General features: G+C 45.1%; 1 protein-coding gene across 2 annotated transcripts in view; it reads left to right on the forward strand.

The window, feature by feature from the left end:
- LOC110501709 (ecto-NOX disulfide-thiol exchanger 1) overlaps positions 1–7,134 on the forward strand; it is an 89,591-nt gene extending 82,457 nt beyond the window's left edge. For both annotated transcript variants that reach the window (XR_016490608.1, XM_036959066.2), the window contains 2 exons: positions 5,806–5,891; positions 6,056–7,134. Coding sequence is in view for 1 of the 2 variants with exons in the window: in XM_036959066.2 (XP_036814961.1) it covers positions 5,806–5,891; positions 6,056–6,187 (218 nt within the window). In the remaining variant the exon portion in view is untranslated. The remainder of the gene's footprint in view (positions 1–5,805; positions 5,892–6,055) is intronic.
- The last annotated feature ends 11,763 nt before the right edge of the window (positions 7,135–18,897 follow it).

Consider the following 18,897-nt stretch of genomic DNA (forward strand, 5'->3'; position numbering starts at 1 on the left):
TACGGTTGTCGATAGGTTCTCTAAGGCGGCTCATTTCATTCCCCTTGCTTCCTTCTGCTAAAGAGACGGCACAAATCATCATCGAGAATGTTTTCAGAATTCATGGCCTTCCGTCAGACGTCGTTTCGGACAGAGGTCCGCAATTCACGTCTCAATTTTGGAGGGAGTTTTGCCGTTTGATTGGGGCTTCCGTCAGTCTCTCTTCCGGCTTTCACCCCCAGTCTAACGGTCAAGCAGAACGGGCCAATCAGACTATTGGTCGCATCTTACGCAGTCTTTCTTTTCGCAACCCTGCGTCTTGGTCAGAACAGCTCCCCTGGGCAGAATACGCCCACAACTCGCTTCCTTCGTCTGCGACCGGGCTATCTCCTTTTCAGAGTAGCCTCGGGTACCAGCCTCCGCTGTTCTCATCTCAGTTCGCCGAGTCCAGCGTCCCCTCCGCTCAGGCTTTTGTCCAACGTTGCGAGCGCACCTGGAAGAGGGTCAGGTCTGCACTTTGCCGTTATAGGACGCAGACTGTGAGGGCTGCTAATAAGCGTAGAACTAAGAGTCCTAGATATTGTCGCGGTCAGAGAGTTTGGCTCTCCACTCAGAACCTTCCCCTTAAGACGGCTTCTCGCAAGTTGACCCCGCGGTTCATTGGTCCGTTCCGTATTTCTCGGGTCATTAATCCTGTCGCAGTTCGACTTCTTCTTCCGCGATACCTTCGTCGCGTCCACCCGGTCTTCCATGTCTCCTGTATTAAGCCCGTTCTTCGCGCCCCCGCTCGTCTTCCCCCCCCCCCCCCCATCCTTGTCGAGGGCGCACCCATCTACAGGGTCCGCAGGATTTTGGACATGCGTCCTCGTGGCCGTGGTCACCAGTACCTCGTTGATTGGGAGGGGTACGGTCCTGAGGAGAGGAGTTGGGTTCCCTCTCGGGACGTGCTGGACCGTGCGCTGATCGAGGATTTCCTCCGTTGCCGCCAGGTTTCCTCCTCGAGTGCGCCAGGAGGCGCTCGGTGAGTGGGGGGGTACTGTCATGTATTGTCATGTTGTGTCTTTCTGTCCTTTCCTTTCACCCTGTCTCCCTCTGCTGGTCGTATTAGGTTACCTTTTCTCCCCCGCTTTCCCCCAGCTGTTCCTTGTCTCCTCCTAACTACCCATTCACCCCGTTTCCCACCTGTTCCCTTTTTCCCTCTGATTAGGTCCCTATATCTCTCTCTGTTTCTGCTCCTGTCTTTGTCGGATTCTTGTTTGTTGTGTTTCATGCCTGAGCCAGACTATCGTCATGTTTGCTGTAACCTTGTCCTGTCCTGTCGGAATCTGCCGGTCTATCTGAGCCTACCACAGTTTGGTTATTAAAGAAGCTCTGTTTAAGTTAGTTCGCTTTTGGGTCCTCATTCACTCACCTTAACAGCTAGAGGCGTCACTACAGACCCCCTGGTTCAAATCCAGGCTGTTTCACAACCAGCCGTGATTGGGAGTCCCATAGGGCAGTGCAGGCCATCATTGTATATAATGATTAGTTCTTACCTGACTTGCTAGTAAAAAAAAAGGTTAATTAAGGCAAAAACAAATGGAGGGTCATTGGTCGGATGTATAATGTGAACGTCTAGCTATCCAAATGGTGCACGTTCAAATCTCATTCTGGACAACTTCAGCATTTTAGCAAATTAGAACTGCTTACTACTTTTTAGCTACTTTGCAACTATTTAGCATGTTAGCTAACCCTTCCCCTAACCTTAACCCTTTAACTTAACTCCTAACCCTAACCTTAACCCTAACCTTTACTCCTAACCTAACAAAAGTATGTGGACAACCCTTCAAATGAGTGAATTCGAGCACAAAGTCAATCTCCATAGACAAACATTGGCAGTAGAATGGCATTACTGAGGAGGTCAGTAACTTTCAATGTGGCACCGTCACATTCCAACAAGTCAGTTTGTCAAGTTTCTGCCCTCCTAGAGCTGCCCCGGCCAGCTATAAGTAATGGTATTGTGAAGTAGAAACATCTAGGAGCAACAACGGCTCAGCCGCGAAGTGGTAGGCCACACAAGCTCACAGAACGGAAACGCTGAAGGGCATAGCACGTAAAAGTAATCTGTCCTCAGTTGCAACACTCACTACCGAGTTCCAAACATCCTCTGGAAGCAAAATCAGCACAAGAACTGTTCGTCAGGAGCTTCATGAAATAGGTTTCCATAGCCGAGCATCCGCACACAAGCCCAAATTTACCAAGCGTCGGCCAGAATGATGTGAGGCTCGCTGCCATTGGACCCTTCACCATCTAGCACTCCGACGGATGAATCTGGATTTGGCGGATGCAAGGAGAATGCTACCTGCCCCAATATATAGTGCCAACTGTAAATTTTGGTGGAGGAATAATAATGGTCTGGGGCTGTTTCTCATGGTTTGGGCTAGGACCCTTACTTCCAGTTAAGGGAAATCTTAACGCTATAGCATACAATGACATTCTAGATGATTCTGTGCTTCCAACTTTGTGGCAGTTTGAGGAAGGCCCTTTCCTGTTTCAGCATGACAAAGCCCCGTGCACAAAGTGAGGTCCATACAGAAATGGTTTGTCGAGATCGGTGTGGAAGAACTTGACTGGCCTGCGCAGAGCCAGTCACTTTAGGGATGAATTGGAACGCAGACTGTGAGTCAGGCCTAATTGCCCAACATAGGTGCCCGACCTCACTAATGCTCTTGTGGCTGAATGGAAGCAAGTCCCTGCAGCAATGTTCCAACATCTAGTGGAAAGCCTCCCCAGAAGAGTGGATGCCATTATAGCTGGAAAGGGGGGGCCAACTCAATATTAATGACCATAATTTTGGAATTAAATGTTCGATCAGCATACTTTTGGTCTTGTAGTGGCATGGATTTTGTAAAATATCATATGTTTTGCTCTGAGACTAGGTAGGTCTGTTGTGTTCTTGGATGAAGAACCCTAGGACTGGGTGGAGGGGGGTTCAGGTGAAAGGTACTATGGGTCTGGTTGCCAAGCAGTAGCTGCTGGCCCTGGCCACACACACTTCAACTCTGAATGTAGGCACATGCAAAACGCACGTATGCAGGCACACACACAAACACACACATGATCTCTCCCAGCTGCACGCGGCAGTGCTATGGTTGTGTTCACACACAGAAACACACTCCATCGCAGGGCGCCGGGGACACTGAGATAGACGAGGATGCCGTCAGCCAGAACAGAAGAAAAGACAAACCGGTTTCAGGCGAGAGGAGAGACTGACTGTAGAACACAAATTGCCTAATTCTCCCGTGGCTCTTCTCTCTGTCTCCCTCTATCCTCCCCCTCTACATCTCTCCTTCTTTCCTCCCCCTTTCTCCTCCCCCTCTACCTCCCCTCCATTTCAGCTCCCAGAAATTTAGTTTCATCACAAAAAGGAAGCAGCTTCTATTCTGATTCTGACTGGAGTCATTTTATTAGCCTGCTTTCCTTTTGTTTCTGTTCACTGTCTGAATCTCCTGTAGGCACAAGCACAAAATAGTTCTGTGCCAATTCTCAGATTAGCAGCTGGAAAGCAGAGCTCCTTTTGGTGGTGCAGGGAGGTAAAAACAGCTTGGTGTAAAACAGAGCCAGGAGCCGGTTGGAGCAGAGCAGAGAAGGGGAGAGAAGAGGGGAGCAGACGAAAGGGGAGCAGAGGAGAGCAAAGAGGAGTAGGCAGAAGCACATTTATCTCTTTTAACGCGGCCCACAGAAAGCCAACATGAAGGAGAGGAGAGGCAGAGCTCTCTATCTCCCTGCCAGCCAGCCACCCTGTCTGCTTCCCAGCCTGCCGCAGCCAGTGGGGGCTGGTAGGAGGAGATATAGGAGGACAGGCTCATTGTAATGGCTGGAATATAATACATGGACTACCATATGTTTGATGTGTTTGATACCGTTCCATTTATTCTATTCCAGCCATTACAATGAGCCCGTCCTCCAATAGCTCCTCCCACCAGCCTCCTTTGACGGCAGCCAACACTGCTTCTGGGCTTTTCATTTTTCTGTAAGGGATACACACCTTTACACACACACAAACACATACAGATACGCATCCGCATGCATGGACATACACAACAACACGTCCACAACACGTATAGACGTGAACGCACACACACATGCACACACTAAGACCCCCCCCACACAAACACACCAGCCCCCCCCCCCCCCCCCCCATGCAGTGTGATGGTTCCGTCTGAGTGGTGGTGGCTGAGGGGAGTAAATTAGTCCTGTCTGTAATGGGCAATGTTCCGTCATATAAATCAGGGGAATAAATATTGGCTCAGGCTTCCCAGGGGACCGCACTATATTCTCTCCCCCTGAGTCCCTGTGTTACCTCTGCAGGACCTCTCACAAGTAATCAACTCAAGTGCTGTTTCTACTCGGACCAGCGTTTTTTTATGGCGGCGCGGGATGCTTTTATTGCATGGCACGTCGGCAAAATGCAGATTGCAGCTCTGAAGTTTAACAGCATGTTCTTTCTCTTCCCAGCTCTGTTGGAGAGCTGAAGTTGAACAGCATGTTCTTTCTCTTCCCAGCTCTGCTGGAGAGCTGAAGTTGAACAGCATGTTCTTTCTCTTCCCAGCTCTGCTGGAGAGCTGAAGTTGAACAGCATGTTCTTTCTCTTCCCAGCTCTGCTGGAGAGCTGAAGTTGAACAGCATGTTCTTTCTCTTCCCAGCTCTGCTGGAGGGCTGAAGTTTAACAGCATGTTCTTTCTCTTCCCAGCTCTGCTGGAGGGCTGAAGTTTAACAGCATGTTCTTTCTCTTCCCAGCTCTGCTGGAGAGCTGAAGTTTAACAGCATGTTCTTTCTCTTCCCAGCTCTGTTGGAGAGCTGAAGTTGAACAGCATGTTCTTTCTCTTCCCAGCTCTGCTGGAGAGCTGAAGTTTAACAGCATGTTCTTTCTCTTCCCAGCTCTGCTGGAGGGCTGAAGTTTAACAGCATGTTCTTTCTCTTCCCAGCTCTGCTGGAGAGCTGAAGTTTAACAGCATGTTCTTTCTCTTCCCAGCTCTGTTGGAGAGCTGAAGTTGAACAGCATGTTCTTTCTCTTCCCAGCTCTGCTGGAGAGCTGAAGTTGAACAGCATGTTCTTTCTCTTCCCAGCTCTGCTGGAGAGCTGAAGTTTAACAGCATGTTCTTTCTCTTCCCAGCTCTGCTGGAGAGCTGAAGTTTAACAGCATGTTCTTTCTCTTCCCAGCTCTGCTGGAGAACTGAAGTTTAACAGCATGTTCTTTCTCTTCCCAGCTCTGCTGGAGAGCTGAAGTTTAACAGCATGTTCTTTCTCTTCCCAGCTCTGCTGGAGAGCTGAAGTTTAACAGCATGTTCTTTCTCTTCCCTCTTCCTGTCTCTCTCTCTTCTCTATCTCTCATCTCTCTCAATGTCTCTGTTTCTCTCTCTTCTCTATCTCTCATCTCTCTCAATGTCTCTGTTTCTCTCTCTTCTCTATCTCTCATCTCTCTCAATGTCGCTGCTTCTCTCTCTTCTCTATCTCTCATCTCTCTCAATGTCTCTGCTTCTCTCTCTTCTCTATCTCTCATCTCTCTCAATGTCTCTGCTTCTCTCTCTTCTCTATCTCTCATCTCTCTCAATGTCTCTGTTTCTCTCTCTTCTCTATCTCTCTCCATCTCTCATCTCTCTCAATGTCTCTGTTTCTCTCTCTTCTCTATCTCTCATCTCTCTCAATGTCGCTGCTTCTCTCTCTTCTCTATCTCACTCCATCTCTCATCTCTCTAAATGTCTCTCTGTTTTTCTCTATCTCTCAATCTATCACTGTGTCTCTGTTTCTTTCTCAATCTCTCAATCGCTCTCTGTTTCTCTGCAGGCATCATATCTACCTTCCTCCATGTCCATCCGTTTGGAGCCAACATCGACTATCTGTGGTCTTACATCCAGAGACTGGACACTACGGTCAGTTTACATGAAATAGTCACTAAAATAGAGAAAGGGAAAAAGCTGGGGGGGGGAGGGGGGGGGGGGGACTGAAATGGGCATATGAAATCGTATCTAATTGTTACACAAATAGGAAAGACCCGTTAGGTGATGTCACCTGTCCCCGTCCCTCTCCCGTCCAGGTGTCAGCGGGTGAGTTGGAGTCTCTGATGGGTCGTCTGCCCAGTGTCTTCAGACAGGAGCTGAGTGGAGTGGGAGCCACGCTGGAGAAACGCTGGAAGTTCTGTGGCTTCCAGAGCCTCGCCTCCATGTGACACAGGGACACAAACACATCACATGACCCAAGACACACACATGGCCTGACAGACCACGTGTGGTACAGGAACATACACACTTCCTGACCAGCCACAAAGCCTGGTGGACACATGAATAGAAGGCGTGTCAAATCCACAGACTGTGTTTGAACGTTGTGTGTATGTTATGTATCCATAGACATCCACAGTACATGGTGATGATTCTCAAACACAAAACAGACACTGATGGATCTTTCCGAGGTTATATCTTTGAGAAGGATTTGCTGACACGGAGGTAGAGGGAACCACACGGATCTCCACTCGATGCTGTATAACTAGATCCACGGATGTCAGCCAAGGAGGTCACAGAGCAGACATTCTCTATGGTAACCTAGTGACCAGACCCCAGCCAACAGAACCTCTCATTGACTGGAGTTGTGTGTGATGCCTATTTCTCTGTTCCCTCTCTTTCTCTGTTCTCTCTCTCTCTCTCTCCCTGGAGCAGTTGCGTAACTGATTTGTCAACAGCTGACTCCCACTAGGCTGGGAGGGATCCAGGAATATCGGACGGCTGCAATCGAAATATGGATGGGAATGGGGAAAATTTGAGAATTGGGTTACTGATTTATAACTGTAACCCTTGTTACCCCTCACGTCCAGTGTGTTGTGGGGCTTTTTGCTGTAAAACCCAGTTTCACACTCCAACAGGATTGAAGCATTAGCCAGCCTCTCTCTCTCTGTCTGTCTGTCTGTCTGTGACCCAGAACAGACTTTAGTAGCCTACTGATGACTGGTACTGATACTGTTGGGTTGGGTTGGGACTGTACTGTAGGTCTCACCCTCTGGATGTCTCTCTTTGCTCTGGCCTTCTGTGTCCAGTGTGTGCTGTGCGTTCTGCCACTGTTTAATTGGTATCTACTCATTTAAATTATTATGTTTTCTAATGTAATAAAAGCTTTTTATCCAAACATCTTCTGATCAATCTAAAAACATTTTAAATTCAAGATGCTTTATCGCCATGACAAGCAACTCAATTCACTGGCTGGTAATGGCCAGGCGAGGCTGTTAATGGCCAGACAAGGCTGTTAATGGCAAGACAAGGCTGCTAATGGCAAGACAAGGCTGTTAATGGCCAGACAAGGCTGTTAATGGCAAGACGAGGCTGTTAATGGCAAGACAAGGCTGTTAATGGCAAGACAAGGCTGCTAATGGCAAGACAAGGCTGTTAATGGCCAGACAAGGCTGTTAATGGCCAGACAAGGCTGTTAATGGCCAGACAAGGTTGTTAATGGCCAGACAAGGCTGTTAATGGCAAGACAAGGCTGTTAATGGCCAGACAAGGCTGTTAATGGCAAGACAAGGCTGTTAATGGCAAGACAAGGCTGCTAATGGCAAGACAAGGCTGTTAATGGCCAGACAAGGCTGTTAATGGCCAGACAAGGCTGTTAATGGCAAGACAAGGCTGCTAATGGCAAGACAAGGCTGTTAATGGCCAGACAAGGCTGTTAATGGCAAGACAAGGCTGTTAATGGCAAGACAAGGCTGTTAATGGCCAGACAAGGCTGTTAATGGCCAGACAAGGCCGTTAATGGCCAGACAAGGCTGTTAATGGCCAGACAAGGCTGTTAATGGCAAGACAAGGCTGCTAATGGCAAGACAAGGCTGTTAATGGCCAGACAAGGCTGTTAATGGCAAGACAAGGCTGTTAATGGCAAGACAAGGCTGCTAATGGCAAGACAAGGCTGTTAATGGCCAGACAAGGCTGCTAATGGCAAGACAAGGCTGTTAATGGCAAGACAAGGCTGCTAATGGCAAGACAAGGCTGTTAATGGCAAGACAAGGCTGTTAATGGATGATGTGCTGCATCTCCCTGATGGCGGAGGTTGAAGAATGTATTAATTCTGGATGAGAAGAGAGAGAGAGCAAGAGAGAGAGAGAGAGAGAGAGAGAGAGAGAGAGAGAGGAGGAGCAGAACTCCTCTCCTCCTCTCCCGGTACTTTCTCCTCTCCTATAGCTTCTGATCATGTGCTGGTATGCTATATAGGCCCGATTCCGAAATAACACGTTCATTACGCACACTTTTCCTACGCACTTCTCACTAGCTGGTATTCCACAACGTTAGTCTAATATGATCCACTAATGCTAGTGACCCTCGCAAACAACATGGAGGTGACAGAGGAAAGGAAGGTAAACAGAACGGAATGGAATGACGCAAAATGTGAGCTACAAATTGAAGAAAACGAACCGTAAAATGATAGTTATAATTGTATGAGGATATTACTGACGGTGGCTCCCAATATTGGCTCATATTTAACATGATACACATTGTACAATAAAACTAATAAAAGCTTAGGCATAGGCTACAATTAAAACATTCTAAAGTACAAATATCAAATTCTGAGGGACCACGATGAAAATTCTGAATAACGGCACAGCTATTTATAGCATATTTCACTGTGGAAAAGGGGCCAGAATACATGTCGTGTTGATATGATTTTCATGTTGCTTCCATATGTCTGGTTTCACATTCATCTCCAGGGAACATAAGGGACAATTCTCTAAAACAATTACTATGTGTATTTACAATCCCCTTCTCCAAATGAATGACTAATTTACCTAGCTCTTATCAATAGATATTATCCATTTATAAATGCAGTGCATGGAGAATCCTGTAGTAGATGCATTTTCCACTTGGACCCAGCAGGTTTGCTCGACCTTTTCATGGTTTCCTAGCTCGTTAAGGTTGTGGAATAATGAGGGAATTAAGTCAAAGTCAAAAAAAGGCTTATATCTATGTAGACACACCTCCGCCACACCGTAATGTCTTTGATCTCCACCCGAACGAATAGTGTGTGAATACCATGCTATTCAAGAATACGCATAAAGAGAAAAGTTCATAAGAAGGGAATACCGTTCCATTTACCTACGCTTAACTCGGGTCGGAATCAAGGCAGCCTACGTTGGTAAATCTGTACTGAGAGCATGTTGTAAAGCACCACACACACACTTACATACAATACACACTGTATTGCTTTGACTGATGCAACAGCAGGGTAAGCAGGGGAGTATATGGGAGAATCTGGCCCTGTCTGCTCTGCACTAACCCCGTTCTGCTCTCTCATGGATAGAGGATTGCTGTCACCATGGAGAAAGCAGTATGAAGGGTCATAGGCCTGTAATATGCCTGACAGAGACCTGTCATAAGCAGCTGTAGTAGATGGAGAAACCAGACCACTGCAGCCACTGTACCACTCAGACCCATGTAATGCATATAGGGCTCTGGTTCCACTGCTCTTTTCATTCTATTAATCCTCCTAACCACAAAAGAGATCAGCTGTCCAGATGTGATTGGATTGGAGTGTGGTCCATTTCAGAGATGTATATTTAATCCCTGATTGACACCTGGCAGTGGAGCCAAGGCTTTGCTGAGTTTTCCCTCCATCCCTCCATCCCACAGCTCTGCTCTCCATATGATTCCACTTTAGACAAACTCTCTCATCTGCCTCAGGATTTCAGCACACATATTCAGGATGTCCAGCTGGAGAAAGATGTCAATTAAGGAATCACATGATTCCTCCTCTTTCCTCTGTTTACTGATTAAATATTTGTCCATTGTGAAATATTATGAAATATCTCATATTTTCCCCTAGCTGCATGGCTACCCCATATTTAGCAACTCAAATAGACAAAAAATAGCTGATGTAAAAAATAGGATAATATAGAATGAAAATAGGGTCAGAGATGTTTCCTTACCATGCAATCTGACCAGGAAACACTACCACCCCTACAATTCATCTGTAAATACAGATCTACACTGAATGATATCTTGATAGTCATATTTGCAGATTCGGCATTTTCCACTGTTCTATATCAATTGAATTAATTAAATGTTTTATTAATCTACACATTATCATTCAGCAATGACATAATTACTCTTATCGGGAATGCCTGATTGTCTAGACATGCCCTTGATGTCAAAATGAATTCTTAAAATTATCATAAGATTTACTTTCCCAGTTTTTGATTTCGGACATTGAACGCATTTAGGGTCAATCTCAAAAGTAATTGTTTGCATCAATTGATTCATTTAACTGTAAATCTATGTGACTAAAAGTATTATTGTCATTTAAGCATGAATGATAGTTACAGTTCTCAGAAATGTGATTAAATGAACCACATGTTGATAAGCGACAGGATATTTCTAAAAGCTACTTGTACCACAGTCTTGTTTTAGGCTGAGGTTTTGGCTAAGGAAGATTGTACACATGACAGTTCCTTATCCTCTGGGCCTGGCTGAAACAGAAACATAATCACTTCCATGAGGGATATACACAGTGATTTGCTATTTTTACGCTCCTAAATAGTGAACAGGAATAATCGCAGAGCTCAAGCCGGTGCTGTAAGGCAGCAGACCACAGCGAACTCCCCCAGACAGTTTGTTAATGTTGCCCCTGTGTTTGTACACAGACAGCATGCAGTAGTGGTCCATGATGTATGTTCTTACTCTCCCTTGCTCTGTTTTTGTGTCATAAAATGAAATAAACAAAAAGTGAACATTAAATATTAAACTGACACAAGTTCCAAAATAGAGACATAATTTAAATGTCATACATATATACAGTGTTGTAACGATGTGCAAATAGCTAAAGTACAAAAGGGAAAATAAACAAATATGGGCTGTACTTACAATGGTGTTTGTTCTTCAACTGGTTTCCCTTTTCTTGTGGCAACAGGTCACAAATCTTGCTGCTGTGATGGCACACTGGTATTTCATGCCAATAGATATGGGAGTTTATCAAAATTTGATTTGTTTTCAAATTCTTTGCAGGTCTGTGTAATTTGAGGGAAACATGTCTCTCTAATATGGTCATACATTTGGCAGGAGGTTAGGAAGCGCAGCTCAGTTTCCACCTCATTTTGTGGGCAGTGTGCACATAGCCTGTCTTTTCTTGTCTGCCTACAGCGACCTTTCTTAATAGCAAGGCCATGCTCACTGAGTCTGTACAAAGTCAAAGCTTTCCTTAAGTTTGGGCCAGTCACAGTGGTCAGGTATTCTGTATTGGCCTAATTCTGCTCTGCATGCATTATTTGATAATTTACGTTGTACACGGAGGATATTCTAAATTCCAAAAAATGATGTCATAGCTTTAGAAGCCTCTGATAGGCTAATTGACATAATTAGAGTCAATTGGACGTGTGCCTGTGGATGTTTTTCAAGACCTTCCTTCAAATGTAGTGCCTCTTTGCTTGACATCATGGGAAATTCAAATGAAATCAGCCAAGACCTCAGAAAACAAATTGTAGACCTCCACAAGTCCGGTTCATCCTTGGGAGCAATTTCCAAATGCCTGAAGGTACCACGTTCATCTGTACAAACAATAGTATGCAAGTATAAACACCATGGGACCACACAGCTGTCATACCGCTCAGGAAGGAGACGCATTCTGTCTCCTAGAGATGAACGTACTTTGGTGCGAAAAGTGCAAATCAATCCCAGGACAACAGCAAAGGACCTTGTGAAGCTGCTGGAGGAAACAGGTACAAAAGTATCGATATCCACAGTAAAATGAGTCCTATATCGACATAACCTGAAAGGGCACTCAGCAGGGAAGAAGGCACTGCTCAAAAACCACCATAAAAAATCCAGACTACGGTTTGCAACTGCACATGCGGACAAAGATTGTACTTTTTGGAGAAATGTCCTCTGGTTTGATGAATCACAAATAGAACTGTTTGGCCACAATGACCATCATTATGTTTGGAGGAAAAAGGGGGAGGATTGCAAGCCGAAGAACACCATCCCAACCGTGAAGCACGGGGTGGCAGCATCATGTTGTGGGGGTGCTTTGCTGCAGGAAGGACTGGTGCACTTCACAAAATAGATGGCATCATGAGGAAATAAAATTATGTGGGTATATTTAAGCAATATCTCAAGACATCAGTCAGGAAGTTAAAAGCTTGGTCACAAATGGGTCTTCCAAATGGACAATGACCCCAAGCATACTTCCAAAGTTGTGGCAAAATGGCTTAAGGACAACAAAGTCAAGGTATTGGAGTGGCCATCACAAAGCCCTGACCTCAATCCTATAGAAAATGTGTGGGCAAAACTGAAAAAGTGTGTGCAAGCAAGGAGGCCTACAAACCTGACTCAGCTACACCAGCTCTGTCAGGAGGAATGGGCCAAATTTCATCCAACTTTTTGTGGGAAGCTTGTGGAAGGCTACCTGAAACATTTGATCCAAGTTAAACAATTTAAAGGCAATGGTGCTAAATACTAATTGAATGTATGTAAACTTCTGACCCACTGGGAATGTGATGAAAGAAATTAAAGCTGAAATAAATAATTATTTATATTATTATTCTGACATTTCACATTCTTAAAATAAAGTGGTGATCCTAACTGACCTAAGACAGGGAATTGTTACTACGATTAAATGTCAGGAATTGTGAAAAACTGAGTTTAAATGTATTTGGCTAAGGTGTATGTAAACTTCCAACTTAAACTGTATTTGGAAGAGGGTGGGGCTTAACTTTCATCCCTGTCTCACACTTGGCACTGTGGAATTTATGGTGTGTTTTTTGCCTATTTTAACTGCACACTTGTTGTTTGTGAACATGGATTTTATAATGTTGTATGTTTTCCCCCAACACCGCTTTCCATCAATTTGTGTAGAAGACCCTCATGCCAAATTGAGTCAAAAGCTTTTTTGAAGTCAACAAAGCATGAGAAGACTTTCCCTTTGTTTTGGTTTGTTTGTCAGGTTTTGGTTTGTTTGTGCAGGTTGTGTACGTGGTCTGTCAAATTAGCATACCCTCTTTCATACCTGGTAGTTTGGTGGATTGGACCTCTCTGTCACACCCTGACCATAGTTTGCTTTGTATGTTTCTATGTTTTGTTTGGTCAGGGTGTGATCTGAGTGGGCATTCTATGTTGTGTGTCTAGTTTGTCTGTTTCTGTGTTTGGCCTGATATGGTTCTCAATCAGAGGCAGGTGTTAGTCATTGTCTCTGATTGGGAACCATATTTAGGTAACCTGTTTGGTGTTGGGTTTTGTGGGTGATTGTCTCCTGTGTCAGTGTTTGTTCCACACGGGACTGTTTCGGGTTTACACGTATGTTGTTTTTGTAGTTTATTCATGTATCGTTTTCTTATTATGCATTTTGGTCCTCCTCTCCTTCGACGGAAGAATCCCGTTACACTCTCTCTAAGCTAGAGGGCAACCAGTGGGTCCATGTCCTCTATACCATGTTTCTTGTTGGATGACAATGTCTGTATATCCAATTTCTTTGACGAAGTCACGGTTCCTGCTCTTTAGGCCAAAGGCAGGTGACTTTAGACCTTGTATATTCCAGGATGAGATTGTAACAGTAGGTGTTAGCAGAGCATGTTGAGCAGCTGATACATACCTCATAGGTTGCAGGATGGGGCTTGGCATTAGTGGAGGTTGGGCGTGTTGCTCTGCTCAAGGCCTGGGCATATGTTGTACTTATTTATTTATTTTACCTTTATTTAACCAGGAAGGGCTCATTGAGATTAAAATCTCTTTTTTTAAGAGCGCCCTGGCCAAGATAGGCAGCACCAAGTCATTACAAAATAATTACAGACAGACAACATGAAAAACTTCAAGTAATCTAGTAAAAACCATTGAATTCACAAGAGTATACAACAGCAAATTAAAAACATTGACAGGTCAGAGAATCAGCCTCAATCCTTCATCATTGATTTTAAAACAGCAATCGGGACAAGTTCTTCCAGTTTAAAAGTATTTTGTAAGGTGTTCCAAGACGATGGTGCAGAGTACATAAAAGCCCTTTTACCAAATTCAGTTGGGACATTTGGAACAGTTAGCAGGATAAAGTCCAGCGAACACACAGCCCACCACATTTCTGAACAATAAAAATGCACAAATTGATTTAACTAGGCAAGTCAGTTCAGAACAAATTCTTATTTTCAATGACAACCTATGAACAGTGGGTTAACTGCCTGTTCAGGGGCAGAACGACAGATACCTTGTCAGCTTGGGGGTTCGAGCTTGCAACCTTCTGGTTACTAGTCCAACGCTCTAACCACTAGGCTACCCTGCTGCCCCAAATAAAAAGGTAGTAAACCCAAAATGGCTTTGTAAATAAAAGTATACCAGTGACTGAGCCTACGAGTGACTAGAGAAGGCCAGCCAACCCTAGTATACAAAGTGCAGTGGTGTGTAAGGGTTTTGCAGTTTAAAATAAATCTCAAAGTGCCAACGTAAAGAGTGTCAATTGATCTCAAACACTGACCGGAAGCATTCATATATAAAATATCCCCATAGTCTAGTAAAGGCATAAATGTAGCTGATACTTCTGGCTTCAAAAGAAAAACGGGCCTTATTCCTAAAATAAAATCCCAATTTCAGCTTAAATTTTTTTGTAAGTTGTTGAATATGCAATTTAAAAGAGGCCGTCATCAATTAAAATTCCAAGATATTTATTTGCTGCAAAGGAGGGGGGCATGGGGGGAGCAGAAGGGGCATAGGTCTGATCTGGGGGGGGGGGGGTGTTGTCGGTGCAGGTCCTTTGGGAGGGGGTCTGGCGGGTCTGGGAGGGTGTCTTGCTGGTCTGTTGGGGTATCCATTGCTCTGTTTCTCCTGTGTGAGATGCTGGCGCTGCGGTTGAGGGTGACGTCGTTCAGGGTCCTGGCAAAAGTTGGGATTGCTGCCTTGTAGAGGTGGACCTGCTCATAAAGCCTGTTCAAGTCCAGGGTGGAGTGGTGGGCCAGGTAAACATTTTGGTTTGAGGCACAGTCCCGGGAAATGCTTGCCTTCACCCAGTGTATGGTGGCAAAGTGAATGTCTTTTTGTGGTAGCAACCACTTGTGCGTTGGGGAAAGTGGAAGAACATTTTTCAATCACTCCCTTGAGTGCTGTGGCCACCCTTTCCTTCTGGGCCCTCAGGTTGCTTGTGCCCGTGTGAATTATAATGTGGCTGGGGGAACCTAGTCTGTCCTCTGACAACAGTTCCAGGGCATGCCTAGGGTTTGGGCACCAGAGTTTAGCCACTTTGTGCACCGTTTCTGGCTACTGAGTGTCCTTAGTGGATGTGTGGGGGTTGTCAGGAGGGCTATCGGGGGAGCTAACAGGGGGGGCTGTTGGGGGGAGGGGGGGGGGGTCTTTTGGGTTGGGGGGTCCTGTGTTGTCTGTCCAATTTTGGTGTTGAGGTTGTGGTCCGGGTCTGAGGTGGGCTGTTCTGCTGGCTTCTCTGGAGGAGTGTCTTGCTCTCTGTCACACCTCAGCTTTCTCACCTCCTCCTTCGGTGCTGTTAGCTGTGCCATGTGTTCCTCTCCACCCTCTTTAATTTCTCTCACCTCAGTCCAGAGTGCAGCCAGCCGTCCTCTCAATGATGGAGGAGCAGGGCAGTTGTGGGACCTGGGTGTGTTCAGTGCTGGGGGGGGGGGGGGGGGACTATCCTCGTCTGCAGGACAGTTTGAAGAGGTGTGATCAGACTCAGTCAGGAAGGGGGAGTCGTCACAGAGAGAGAGAGAGCTTTTCCTGCTGTGCTCTCTCTTTGATCCCGTAAAAGTCCTGCTGGAACTGCTTGAGGATGCCCTGCACCATTACTGTCCCAGACTTGTACACGTTGACAAGTCATTCTGAGTTTCCACCCGGCTCTTGTGGCACCGTGCCATGCCAGGGGATGGTCTGTGTGAAAAATTAAGTTACTTACGTTCCCCTCTTTGTGGCAGTCAGCAAATGTCTCTGGACTGTCCTTGAGGATCTTCTTTTTGCACTTATTCTGTGCAGTGTTATTTTTAATATCCAAGGGGTACTCTACTGTGATGACATCTGCACAGGGATGTGCCATGGCACAGGGGGCTTCAAAGGCCTCTGCATTTGGGTGGGGGAGGCTGTGAAACACTGCTGCCATTGTTAGGCTCAAGAGTTTTCACACATCTCACTTCACACTTCAGTGCTAATTGAAGCTGCAGCCAGGTCAGTTCTGTCCTAGCAGCTTGGTAGCTTAGTAGCCTTATTTATTAAGCTTTATATAACAAAATTACCTAGAGATTTTTATCTTTGACTTTTTGGCATCAGAAGTAGTTTCAGACTGAACATTATTCACTCAGTTGTGTGTTGGATGGTATTTCCAGGTTTCCTCTGTGTTTCTTCTGCAGGTTTTGGTTTGTTAGAAGTTTTTTCTTGACAGTCCTTGGTGGTAATTTTGTCCAAAATCAAGGTTTTAATAATGGAATTTGATTTGGTTTGAAGGTTTTGATGTAGGGTAGTATTCTGTATAAGCCCTTGCAGAAACAAATCCAAGTTTATCTACATTTATCAAACTATAATTCTATAATTCTATCATGAGCTCATGATCTCTCTCTGCCAATTCTGTTTTTTTGTTCTCTGGTGTGTGTGACATCACCAGCTAGCTGCTAGCAGATACAGAGGTCGTATAGTCTAGTTGTCTGCTGGGAGCTGGGATCCAAGAGTCTCAATATTCTGCAGTAGTTACTATACTCATCTCCTTTCATTGTGTCAAGTTGGCTTCTATTCTTGTCTTCTCTTATGCTCTTCACACTTATGCTTGGATCTGAAAACCCAGGATAGGTGGAGTGGAGGCAATATTTTGGAAACCCATACAGTCTATCATCTATATCAGTCGACATGAAACAAAGGCCAAGACAAGAGGAAACCATAACATTTGAAATAGTTTGGGAAGTGTCTAGGGAAATTGAGGAAATCTCCCATTGACATAATGTAAGATTTACACAACAGTTCAAACGTTTGATTTATCCACTTGTATTGTATCTCCAGTTATGATTGGGCCCATATGACAGTAAGGAGTAAACAAAGAGAATTGATTTACGTATGATAATAGACAACAGCTGCAGTACTGCGTCATTGTGACCTTCAATGACATGGCGGTTATTTACAGTCATTTCTACAATGCAAATAAATATCTTAGAGCGAGAGAGAGAGTTGGGGACTGTCATCTAGGATGCCAACACGTATGCCTCTGGGTCAAGAAATCTGTTGCTGCTTCTCTAAGCTCAGAGGTGTGTGTGTGTGTGTGTGTGTGTGTGTGTGTGTGTGTGTGCGCTCCTGTGTCTGCCTGCTAATGTCAGTGTGTGTGTATAAATGAGGGCTCCATCTATAAATATCAGTAGTGTTAGCAGCCGAGGGAGTGCAGACTAGCAGCAGCATTATCCAGACAGCCTGTTCTAATGATGTCTGTTGACAGCATTAATTAGCCAAGGGCCTTTGTGTGTCTTTGTTTACAGCGTTGAGGCATTTCACATTCCACCTGTTTCAAAGCTTCAAATGTCATGCCTCTTTTCTGAGGCCTCACTGCATGTGTTGTTCCAGCCATCTCTCTGCCAGACAGACACTCCACCGCGCCCAGCCCTGGAGCAGACATCCTGAGGGCTGATGGTGTAACTTCTCTGGCTGGCCTACATCTGAACAGAACCTCTAGTCCTCCTGTGTGTCTGACAGCACAGCTGCAGGAGGTGAGAAATCCTCTAAGATCTGAGAGGTGAGGACTGACAGGTAGAGGAGAGATTTTAGTTGAGTGTCAAAAGATGAGGGGATGAGAAGCGGAGCTGCAGCAGAGCAGTAGCCTGTGTGCGTGTGTGTGTGCGTGTGCGTGTGCGTGTGCGTGTGTGTGTGTGTGTGTGTGTGTGAACCAGGATCATCTGTGCACCACAACACTGAGTTATCCCACTGAGTTAAAACCAAAACTATGTTTTTTACACATTATGTGCTAATCTTTGAAATGCTTTCTCAATGCAATTATTGCCACCACGCATTAACCTGTCATATGATCTCATAGTTGGCAGATCAAGAGTGGTTTTGACACTCTGTCCTTCAGAGAGCCTTTTATTCTATATGTTGGTTAGGTTGGGGTGTGACTAGGGTGGGTGCTCTAGTTTTTTTTAAATTTCTGTTGGCCTGGTATGGTTCCCAACCAGAGGTAGCTGTCTATCGTTGTCTCTGACTGGGGATCATATTTAGGCAGCCTTTTCCTACTGGGTTTTTGTGGGATCTTGTATTTGTGTAGTGCCTGTGAGCACTCAAGACATCACGTTTCGTTCGTTTGCTGTTTATTGTTTTTGGTGAGTTTCATTTATACAAACATGTGGAACTCTATGTACACTGCTGCTCCTTGGTCCGTTTATTCTACACACGATTGTGACAGGTTGACGACATAAATGTAGGCAAATTTTACTAGGGGGCAATGAGGAGATTTGGGATCTTTCCCACACAAGTTTCCATCGAACTTCCATTTTTGGGTTGAGTTCCATTGACCTCTTTACTGCAACTAATTAAGTGCATCTTGACATTTTAACATTGCAAACAACAGAATGTTGAATAACAGTTTCTAAGCAATCTGTGTGAAGTAATTATATTGAGGGAGAACAGAGCATAGCAGTTGACCTGTCTGGTGGTGTTGTTGTGATCAGAGCTCAGAGCAGAGACCACTGTGTATCTCAGCATCAGTCACTGGTAATACTAGCCATGTCCTCTTTTCAACTAGGATGTTGTCAGCTAAACAACCCTCTACCTTGAGACTGTCATGCACACACAGAACTAGAATGAGATATACATGCATGCACACTCACATTCATCCCAAATATTCTAGAATCTAGATCATGGCGAGAGTACATTCCCTGAGCTACACGTACACTCTAGTTCTCTCTCACATTCTGTTGTTGTGGACCATCTGATCATTCATCTCACTGCTTTCTGCTGCCAGTTG

The sequence above is a fragment of the Oncorhynchus mykiss genome, chromosome 22 (assembly GCF_057628025.1).
Source record: "Oncorhynchus mykiss isolate SJ-2025 chromosome 22, ASM5762802v1, whole genome shotgun sequence".
NCBI classification, from domain to species: Eukaryota; Metazoa; Chordata; class Actinopteri; order Salmoniformes; family Salmonidae; genus Oncorhynchus; species Oncorhynchus mykiss.